This window comes from Dermatophagoides farinae, chromosome 4, assembly GCF_024713945.1.
Source record: "Dermatophagoides farinae isolate YC_2012a chromosome 4, ASM2471394v1, whole genome shotgun sequence".
Taxonomy (NCBI): Eukaryota; Metazoa; Arthropoda; class Arachnida; order Sarcoptiformes; family Pyroglyphidae; genus Dermatophagoides; species Dermatophagoides farinae.
The window spans coordinates 3,093,628-3,105,243 of NC_134680.1; the positions used below are offsets into that span (position 1 = coordinate 3,093,628).

Below are 11,616 nucleotides of genomic sequence, written 5' to 3' on the forward strand. Positions count from 1 at the left end.
TTATTATTTGGGCGTGTCATTGTTGTTGCTGTTTGATATCTATCAATAACAACAACCTGAACAAGCTGATATCACTTTTTATTATTAAAATCTTTATATGACTTTTTTTTCTCTCTCACATTTTTCCCTTTCTTTTTCACTATAATATATGGGTTTTGGCTTTCACAATTTCAGACTGAAAAAGAATGATTTATTCATCTGGTTTATCATCATTGTATAAGGTGTTTTAGTACTATTAAGCACGCGACGATGACGACCAATCGATCCAATCATCATCAAATTGAATATAAATAATAAATTACCGTCGATGGTAATAGAATAGATTCAATTGTAGATTCGGTTGCCATCTGGTGGCTGTGATCATAAATGGGAATTATATTTTTCAATTTTTGTTTAATGAAAAAAAAAATTAAGTATAAAGTATTTTTAATAAAAGAAACAGAGATCATAATTAGATGGCTATTGATTCAATCACAATAGTTAATTTAAGCATCATTATAGAATAGATTTTTTCAATCTTTGATTTTCATCCTTTGATCAACCATTTATCTAATACTGATTGATTTTCATTGGTCGTTTGATGATTATTTTTCTGTTTTTTTTGTGTTCGTTGTACAACCAAATTATTTTGAGCATATTTAACTTCATCATGAAAATTATGGAAAACAGTAATGTTCGTATGTGCTGTCTGGTTAATTTTCCACATAAATTCATGAAAATATTGGCCATGCGATCCATTATCACGAATTTTGGCAAAATAAATGTATGCATGAATCATTTCATGTAATAATGTATTGACTAAATCAGAACGTGGCCGTAATGAAAGCAATTTTGATGATAAACGTATTTCTGTTCGCCAACCATGTTCATTACCATTACGGAAATAACCAACAGTAAATAGTCCGGCTGATGCTGTTAAGCGATTACACCAAATGATCTGAAAATTTTTTTGATTGCTTAGTTTGCTTTCGAAAAATTTCGAATCAAATTCACGAAATAAACATTGAATGTCGGGCGTTGGGTCAAGCGTTTCTAAACGAGGATCCATCAGTGAAAGATTTTCAATCAATGATTTATTCTTATTCATAACGTCAGTTTGATTTTCTGATCGACAAATAGTTTTTCCATAGTTGGATGATCGAACTAGAATGAAAAAAGAGAATAAAATTATTTTAAAAATAAATATCAAAAATAATTTTATTACAATAATCAACAATTCGAGATTGAGCTTCTTTGTTCGTCCTATCAAGACTTTTGTTAGACGAAATTGATTCAATAAAAATTACATCATCTGAACGGCGGATTTTCGATGCAGGTGGTATAAATTCTTGAAGCAATAGTATTTCATCATCATTATCATCACGATTGCATAATCGTTTTCTTGTATTATTCTTTGATTCATTTGATCTATTCGAGTTAGCAGTAGATGATGATGTAATCATCGATTTAGTAGCCGATGGCCGATGACATTCGAATAGAATTTCAATATCACCATTATCATTATAATCAGATTCAAATTCAAATGAATTGCCAACAATCACAGAAAATTCAGATGAATTGGACATCATGATAGAAAAAAATTAAAAATAAAAATTGCAATTTTAATTCATCAACGAATTTTGTTAGTTTCAACAATGTTTTTAAGCATACAACGGTTCAAACAATCAAATAAAAAAATTGTTGTCTGTCCAGACGTCACGTTCATATAGTATGTTAAGACTCGAATTTTGAATTTCAAATGTTTTATTTATTTGGCCCCATTAAAAAATTAATTTTCAAAATTAAAAACGATTTTAATTTTAATCAAATTTTTTCTTTCATCAAACGGTAATACATTGTAATAAAAACAAAATTTATGCAAATAAACGATTCAGGAAGGGCACAGCCACTGAAGGGGAAAGGAGAAAATTGCATCATACACAATTTTTTTTCTGAGGTTAAATTTGATGATGATGATTATCATTGTTGTTCATCATCACCGGAACCGGTAATCAATTTGATATATGCATCAATATTGAAACGACCTTTTGAATCCATACGAGCTTCGGCAAATGCTAAATCCAATTCTTCTTCAGTTAATTTTTCACCAAAACGGCCAAGATTTCTTCTCAATTCTTCTACATCGACCATACCGGTTTCAAGTGGATCGAATGTTTTAAATGCAGCTTTGATTACATCCGGATTATCGCCACCTAATTAATTTTATTGCAATTATTATTAAAATAATTTATGCAAAAAATTATCAAACAAAAACATACCAGCTATACGTTCACCAAAAATGGATAAAAACATTGTAAAATTCAATGGCCCAGGTGCTTCACTCAACATGTTTTGTAATTCTTCATCCGGATACATTCGACCTATTATTATTATTATTATTATTGCATGGTAATTTTATGATATCTGCCAAACATAATAGCACATACCTAAAGCATCGAAAGTTTGTCGTAGATCAGATTTACTGATCAAACCATCTTTGTCTTGATCGATGAATTGAAATGCCTATGTCAAATCAATGAGCAATGATGAATAGAAAAAAAAGTGAAAAAAATAATGTACCCTAAAATCGCGACTATAATACGCGCCTTATACAAAAAAATGTTGACAAATAGTAGTCTTATTTATAATAATAAGTTACTTTATGGGAAAAAAATCTGCGTTTTGATAGTCGCGATTTTATGGTATTCAAAGGGCAAAAACGAAAAAAAAGAATCGGAAATCTTTGAACAATCAATTCATGTAGCCACAAGATTCAATTGTATTATTTCTGTATTACTTTATGGTGGTGAAAGAAGATGGTGTTTTCATTCGAAATAAATCGATCATCAATCATTTTGTTTTTTTTCTCCGAACAGTGAATTCTTTTTTCTTTTGGCACTGAATTTTCGTTTTATTCTTGTTATTCAAACTTTATAAATTTCTAGAATAACTAGAATATTCTCAAATCAAATGTAGAAAAAAATCACTATGAATTCTATGATGGTGTTGGCGGTGGTGGTGGTGGTGGTGGTGGTGGTGGTGGCCGAGAATCATTCACATCAGATTATTATTACGATGATTGTGTCATGGATTTGGATATGAAAAAAATCTATAAATACATTGTATTTAAATTTCAATATTCTTATTCTGTTTGCAAGGATTTTCTTTATTTCATATTTTAATATTTTTCATTATTCTTTGTAGAGAAAAAATCAAAACAATAAAAAAAGAATTCCACAACCTTTTTCAAAATTTGTTAACATATAACTTGACTCACAAAGTTTAATTTGGTTTCTTTTTCGTTTTTGTTTTGTTTCGTTGAAGAAGAGAAAATTTTCATCCACACCGGGAAATGAATGAATGTTATTTATTTATTTATTTATCATTTGTCAGTGATGATTCGATTCTAGTTTGACTATATTGACACACATAGTCATTGTATTGGAGGAAAAAAATTGCAATCAAAAAAAAAAAAAAAAAAATTCTCCATTGATCCACACAACAATTTCATAAAAAATTTATTACAATGATGACTATTCAAAGTACTGGTAAAGTGTTCATGTATGTTCTCAAATTCCATTATCCAGAATCTATTCGATTCATGGCTAGATAAATGGTGATGATGATAATAATAATAATAAAAATTCGTTGGTAATTGTTTGTTACGATATTTATTTACCGACATTATCATTTGTACAAAAGACAAAGATCATCATCATCATCATCATTATAACAATCATCCGTGTCGGTATCCGTAACATTCAAAAAAAAAAAAAAAATGGTCGAATCAAATCAAATTTACAAATTTATATAAATTCTTTGAATAGTTTTTGTGGCTGAAGTAAACATATCTACTACTAACATAATGACAAGGAAATGAATGTTTCGCCACCACTGCCACTAACACCCATAGTAAAGTGATGTTATTATTTTCACTAAAACATTTTTATTTTTTATTTATTTTTTTTTTTTTTTGATTGCAATTTGGTAATTTTCTCTGTCGCTCTCTATCCACCCGAAGTGAGATAATTCAACAATATATATATATATTTTTTTTTGATCAAAAACATCCTCATCCCGACATGACAAGTGAATAAAGAACGTTTGAAATAAATGTGATGAGGAAACGGAAATTATATTCAATTTTCAAGAAAAACAAACGTCTTGTTATCCATATGAAAGAGTGAGTGTGATAATTGGATGATGGCAACAACATCAAAAACAACAAATTAACTTTGATAATCTATATGATGACCGATGGTAATGGATTCGGCTATCATCATCGTCATCAAAATTCCAATGTTGTCAACATAAATAACATTTTTTGATGATGATGATGATGATTTTGTTAAATTTTCTTCATCAATTCATCCATCATTGATTGATTGATTGATTCAATTTGACATTTGATACTGTAAATTATATTCATTTTTTTAGAATTTGTCCTTACCTCCTTGAATTCAGCAATCTGATTCTGTGAGAACATTGCAAAAATATTCGATGTAGTACGTGTGGCACGTTTTTTTGCTGAACTTGTTTTACTCTATCATCCATTGTTTCCCCCCCATAACAACCATTATCCATTGATTGATTGATTGATTGATAATTCAATTAATTTCAAGTATGATTAAATATAGATGACCATTATGACGACAGACATACACACACACACACATACATTCAAACGGATGATGATTCGGATGATTTGTCGTTTGATGAAATTTGATTCCATCCAAAAACAAAACAAAAAAGAGAATATTAAAATAAAGTATAATCAATCAATTGATGATAAGCAATTTACCATTTTTAATATATTTATTTAATATTTATTCTGGATCGAAAGGAAATATCGAAATGAAATGAGAAAAAAATTCACACACACAAAAAGAAAAAAGAAAACAAAACTGGTTTGTTAATAACGGAAAAATCAAATGCTAAACTGAAAAAAATGTAGAACTAATTTGAATTATAAATTTCGAATTTTCAAAAAAAAAAATTCTTGCAATGATCGATGGAAACACAAACACACCAAAAAAGAAAAATTGGTTCCAACTGTTCTTCTTTCTTCTTTTACTTATTCTATGGATAATTTTTTTTTCTTGGCAACAAAAACTTTGTTTTTAACTTATTGCTTCTTTAATATTGGATGAATATACGAGGTTTGACACCGTTTATTGATGTTACCGTTGGTTTTTTATATCCCAGAATTTTTTTTTTCTGTTTTTGTTTGCTATAATTAATTCCAAGTTTGGACACATTTTCGTTGATGTCGTTGTCGTGTGTGTGTGTGTATGTGTGTCTCTTGTAGACGAAACAAACAACAAAAAACAAACGACGACGAAGTTATCATCATCATGCCAAATGAAATGTGAAAATAAACAAAAATTAGAATCTCCCCTTTGGTTGTGGCCCTTGGTTTTTAATGTGTAAATTGAGGCCAAAATCTTTGATGATGATAAACACATCCATATTCACATCCAGAACAACAAAAACAACCAAATTTTCCCAGTGAAAAATAAATATTTTAAAAATAACTTTCTTTCTCTCTCTCTCTCTCTGTCTCTCTTGTTTTTACTTTCTGTTTTCATCTCATTCTCAAGTTAAGCTTTTTCTTAGTTTAACTTTTTTTTTGAAAAACCGCTACAGTGTTTTTTTCAAAAAAAAACGTTTCATTCGTGAAAATTTGTTGTCAATTCATTCATTCAATACGCGGAATATTCCTATGAATGCCAAATCAGATATATATGTGCGTGTTTACGGCCAATGAACGAAATTGTGGCTGTTTTCGAAACAAAACATACATACATACATACAATTCAATCCCAAATAATGTCTATATGGTTATAATATCGTTGAAAAAAGTGAAAATTTTCAAAAAAAAAAAAAATTAAAATCAAAATGTTGTAGTGTTTTACAAATAATGCTTCAATATTCATTGTTGAAGTGTCGTTTGTTTTTACATCATCATCTGAAAAAAAAGTCATAAACACAAGTCTTACATTTTTTTTTTATTAATTCCAATTAAATAAACAGAGAAAACAAGAATTTTCCAATAGAATCTAAGAAGAATTTTATTATTATCATCATCATCATCATCATCTTGTTGGATGTTGTGATTGCGGAAAATGTACTTGTTGGCCAAAGTGTTATAGTGGTGTGGTGTGATTTTTTTTCATGCTTGAATAGTTGTTTATTTGTCGGAAATTTGGCAATCGACAACAACAACGACAAAAAATTGAATAAATTAAACGGGTTAAATTTCTAGTTTCTTTTTTTTTGTGGTGAGAATTCTTTTCCGAAATTTTTTCTTTATTGCACACAAACTTAATTCACAAAGGACAAACGCACACACACACACACACAAACAATCTCTTAATGATCCAACAATCCGATAATGATGGATGATAATGAAAACATTGATAAAAAATCGGAATTTTTTTTAATACTTTGAATGCACTCAGTAATCAGAAATCCGATAATAGTTTCAGCACTATTGATTGATTCAAAAGATTCTTCTTTTTTTTTGATTTGTAACAACAATCACGTCTTTTATGTGAACCATTCAGTTCGACATTGTGAAATTGGATGGAAAAAGGCAATCGATCGATTCGAGTTCGAATGTACTTGTGTGCAAAGACATGATGAAAATATTTTTTATTTATTTTATGCGGGGATGGGGGGAGGAATGGAATGAAAAAAATAAGAATCAATTACCTTCCTTGCTTTCTCTTTCATTTCTCTCTCTCTAATCCATTTCAATTTGATTCATTTCAAATTAATTCTTTTTATATTAAATTTTTTAAATTAAAATTCCAATTGAATGAAATATAAAAAAAATCGGTTTCTTGTAATAATATGCCGGATGTTTTTCGAATAGATGGAAAAGAAAAAGTTTTTCTTTTGTACTGCCGAAAAACCAGAAAAATCCATAAATCTATAACCAAATTTCGGTATAAAAAATAGTTTCGGTTTCATCACAATAATAGTCCGGAATTGTCCGGAGAGAGAGAGAGAGAGAGGGAAAGAGAAATTATGTTGGATAATGTGTCTTTGAACCTTATTTGTTTGATTTCAGTCTTTAAATTCTTCATCGGGAAAAAACCTAATTTGCTATACCATGCTTATTATAAGAATAAGAATAAATGGCCAAAAAATATAGCTAAAAATAGGATGAAATTTTTTTTCCTCTGATTATATTATATTATATTGTTTTATTAACATCATAAGATCTGTAAATTATGCATGACAAAATGTGTAGATACTTGTTTTACATTTTTATTTGAATTGCCCATTGAATCATTGCCAAGCCCGAGGAAAAATGGTTTAGTATATACATGTGATTCTCATGTTGTTGTTTTGTAAAATAAAAACATATAAGAATTTCTATAGAATATTCAATTTCTTTCAAATGCGTAATAATCATTATTTTTTTCAAATTTGATTATTCTGATTGTCATTTTTGTTGTTGTTATTGCCATCATCATCATCTTGTTGTTGTTGTTGTAGTTTTTATAATTCATTCAATTTTATTTGTTTATTAAATAAATTTTTTTTTTGTTTTTATTAAAAAAAGAATATTTTAAGGAATTTTGTTTATACGGAGAAATTTTTTCCTTCTTTTGCTACGATGTAACTTTGTTGTTCATTATCATGCATATCACATGCTTAGTTTTTGCTTGTCAATTTTCAATGTTTTAAGTAACAGCTACAAAAAAATGAGATAAGTTTAATTGGGTTGTAGGTTAAAATCCCGAAAACAAAAACCCCGAAAACCGAAACACCGAAACCAAATGACCGAAAACAAAAACCCCGAAAAAAAATTACCCCGAAAAGTTTTATCCCGAAAACAAAAACCCCGATCAGTTACCCCGGAGGGATTATTGGTCAGAAAACAATGAAATTAGAAAAAATTTGTTACCTTTTCCATGAAAACTTTAAAGCTTAAAGAATTTGAAAGCTGATATTAGCTTGTAGTTAAAGTTTTTCAGTGAAAAAGTTAAATTTCAAGTTTTTTAAATTTCAAATTTTAAAGAACAAATGGTTAATTGATTATAATATCTGAACTAATATGGAATAATATGCAAATGTTAATATAAATTTATATAAAACCCATCATTGATTCGGTCAATGAATCGTATTGACGTTAAATTGACATCAATTTGTCCTTCTCAAATAAAAAATAAATTGGAGCGAATTTGTGTTGGATGTTTGAAAAATTATCAGATATCTGGATTTCTGATTTTGGATTCTCAAAAAAAATTTTAACATTTTTTTTCAAATTAACTGATCATTTAAATAAGAAAAACTGACCAAAATTGATTTGCTTTTTTATGTTTAGACACAATTTTACCGATCATTTTAAACTGAACCGACTGACCAATCTGATTGTATGTAAATGTAAAAATGCTCTAGTCTGCTCAAAATGTTATGGTAATCATGAATCACGAACATACACTTCATCCGACTTTTGATCGGTCAATTATTTAGTATGTGCTTATTGTTTGTGGTGGAATCAACACAGGATTTTTTTTTTTTGTTAATTGTTGATTAAAAATTATTCAGTTTTAAGAAAATCTTGTTCTTTTCGAATTCATATTTTCATAATCTTGAACCAAAAATGTTTCAATATTTCGTTACTCTAGCAACCGATTATTATGAGAATCGGTTTCACATCTATTATGGGATATTGAGCAAAGACAAATTGAAAAACTTCCGGTTCGAATAACAATCGACTCTATTTTGATAATGCAAATCATCAATAATGAATCTAATTTTGCTATATTTCGAAACAAAACATTATAATTTGGGCGTAAAAACTTTAATACCATTTAAAGTACTTGAATATATCGGCGAATATAGGGAAGAGATAAAATCAATCAACGCTGAATCTGGCTACAATATGAAACAAAAGCTTTTAGAAGAACAAAAAGAGCTTATTTAAACTGAAGTGAGCATCTTTGAACAAAATTAAAAATTTTCTCAGTTACATCAAGAAATAAAAATTTGTACCATCTAACATTAGTCTTGGTGAACTTGAAAATTGGTGTTTGCAGCATGATAAAATTCCAGATAATGATCATAAACCATTTGTTGTATCTTATATTGAATCATTTAAATTAGTTATAAATTTTTAATCGATGATACATTAATAAAATTGAATAAAAAATTAATAAAAATGACTTATTTTGAATTTTCACTGATTATTTTTCTTATTTTACCAAACCGACCGGTTTTCATTTTAAAACATTTATAAATTAACTGATCAATCACATAAAAAACTGACCGAAATTCATATATTTTCTGATCTTTTTCAAATAACCAAAACTTTTAAAAAATTACTGACCAACTAACCGCTTATAATACTGACCGAAAAAATGGCAACCAAAAAAAAAATTACCTATAATCAAATCTTTTGATTGAACAAAAAAAAAAGAATTCAAACGAATGAATATGGTTAAAACTTGTCGTCGACAATAACAACAACAACAACAATACACATGAAACATGCACTTTTTTCATTAGATGGAATCATCGGGCTATTTATTTCAATGTATCATTTGAATTTTTTTTTTTTTGAAATTAGGCAAAAGAAAAGAAATAAATCAAGTAATTTTCAACATTTTTTTCACCATAATCGAATGTTATCATTATTGTTATAGATAAATTTCCGTTTTCGAAACAAAAATCGTGAATGAATGAAGCAAATGAGAAAAAAAAACATTAATCTTTCCGTTTGAATATGTTGAATTTCCGTTTTTTCCACAGTTTTTTTTTACTTCTTCTTTTGTCTATGGTTATATTTGATCATTCGTTTTGATGAATGATTTTCAACCAAACAATGAACAATGGTAAAAAAAATTCAAATTCTTTTTCACTAAAAAAAAAAAAAATGAGAACTCAAGACTCGTTTTTTAACATTCGTTATACAGTTGTTGTTTTTGTTGTCGTATAACAAAAAAAAAAAAAAAATTTAAATTCAAATGAATGTACGAACGAAACAAAAAAAAAATCAAAGAATTTTGTCTGAATTTGTCTTGTTTATTGATGAATATTGTTAATGGTACAATCTATTCTATTATAAATACGATAATATTGATGTGATGATAAATTTGAAAACTTTTATATTTTTTTGACATTCATGCGAATTTTTATTTTTATTATTTGGAACATGATTTTTTTATGTACTTGAAAAGTCATAAAAAAATCATATCATTTATAGTATGAATGAAAGAGAAAATGTTCAGAGTTTACATATTCGGATTTATTGTTTTTTTTTTGTTGGAAATCAAAAAACAAAATATGCTTTGCATAATTAAGAAAATTGTGTGGCAAAAAAAAAAAAAAATATTCCGGTAGTGATGGATAATGAGGCTTTCACTCCGCCAACACTTTCAAACAAATTGACAAAAGTTAAAGTTGGAAAAAAAAGTTTCAACAACAACACTAACAAAAAATGAAATTTCATTTAATCTATGGATTATTGACAACAAATTAAAAAATATCATCATGAATATCTAGATATTAATTTAAAATTTAAAACTTGTGGTGATTGTATGATGAATAAACTAGATCTAATGACTTCTTTTCGTAGAATCCGGTACATGAAATTTCTCACAGTAATAGTGTTAATCTCCGTTCATTTAAAGTTTAAGGGAACAAGCCATTTTCTACGTTTTTGTTTTCGGGGTTTTTGTTTTCGGGGTAATTTTTTTTCGGGGTTTTTGTTTTCGGGATAATTTTTTTTCGGGATAATTTTTTTTCGGGGTTTTTGTTTTCGGGGTTTTTGTTTTCGGGATAATTTTTTTCGGTCATTTGGTTTCGGCGTTTCGGTTTTCGGGGTTTTTGTTTTCGGGATTTTGACCTACAACCGTTTAATTGATCAGTATTTTGAGGGAATTGGTCAGTTTTATATGAGATTGATCAGTTCTTTGGAGGATATTATTGACCAGTTATTTTTTGTTGAAAAAGAAAACTTCAACTATTACACAGAGCTTGTAGTAAAGTTCAAGTTCTTTTATATTCATATTTTCAAGCTTATATAAAAGCAAAATTGTTATTTGTTCATGACTTCTGATTTGTCATTCAATGCAAATGTTTCATTGATTTAATAAAACATAAACATTTTTCTGAACATTTTTTGTGTTAACAAAAATTTGTTACATTTTCTTTGAACAGATCTTTTAAAAAAGAAAAAGCACGTTGTTTGTTTTTTTGCTTTTTTATGTTTAGACACAATTTCCCGATTCCGGTTCTGTAGGGAACCGAACCGGTTCTCAAAAAAATTATCAAAAAAAATTTTTTTTTTTGTTAATTGTTGTTATTAAAAATTATTATTAAGAAAATCTTGTTCTTTTCGAATCTCATAATCTTGAACCAAAAATCAATGAAAATTTCGACTCTATTCTGGTGAGAAAAATCTCATGTCTTATGGGTGAAAACTGTTCGAATCGTTTAATGCAAATCATCAATAATGAATCTAATTTTGCTATATTTCGAAACAAAACATTATAATTTGGGCGTAAAAACTTTAATACCATTTAAAGTACTTGAATATATCGGCGAATATAGGGAAGAGATAAAATCAATCAACGCTGAATCTGGCTACAATATGAAACAAAAGCTTTTTTGAAGAACAAA

At 27.9% G+C, this 11,616-nt stretch overlaps 2 protein-coding genes across 2 annotated transcripts; both read right to left on the bottom strand.

Moving 5' to 3' along the window:
• Positions 1–373: 373 nt before the first annotated feature.
• mh (DNA-dependent metalloprotease SPRTN) lies at positions 374–1,637 on the bottom strand. The gene is made up of 2 exons (XM_047052494.2): positions 1,205–1,637; positions 374–1,143 (listed from the first exon to the last, which is right to left on the bottom strand). Exons 1-2 carry the CDS (start codon positions 1,566–1,568, stop codon positions 527–529), a joined length of 981 nt encoding a protein of 326 aa, XP_046908450.2. The 5' UTR covers positions 1,569–1,637; the 3' UTR covers positions 374–526.
• A 135-nt stretch (positions 1,638–1,772) lies between these two features.
• On the bottom strand, positions 1,773–5,143 carry LOC124490068 (myosin regulatory light chain 2, smooth muscle minor isoform). Its single transcript, XM_075730677.1, has 6 exons — positions 5,009–5,143; positions 4,781–4,810; positions 4,430–4,522; positions 2,427–2,502; positions 2,259–2,360; positions 1,773–2,192 (listed from the first exon to the last, which is right to left on the bottom strand). The coding sequence occupies exons 2-6, from the start codon at positions 4,781–4,783 to the stop codon at positions 1,960–1,962; spliced, it is 507 nt and encodes a 168-aa protein (XP_075586792.1). The 5' UTR covers positions 4,784–4,810; positions 5,009–5,143; the 3' UTR covers positions 1,773–1,959.
• Between the last annotated feature and the right edge of the window lie 6,473 nt (positions 5,144–11,616).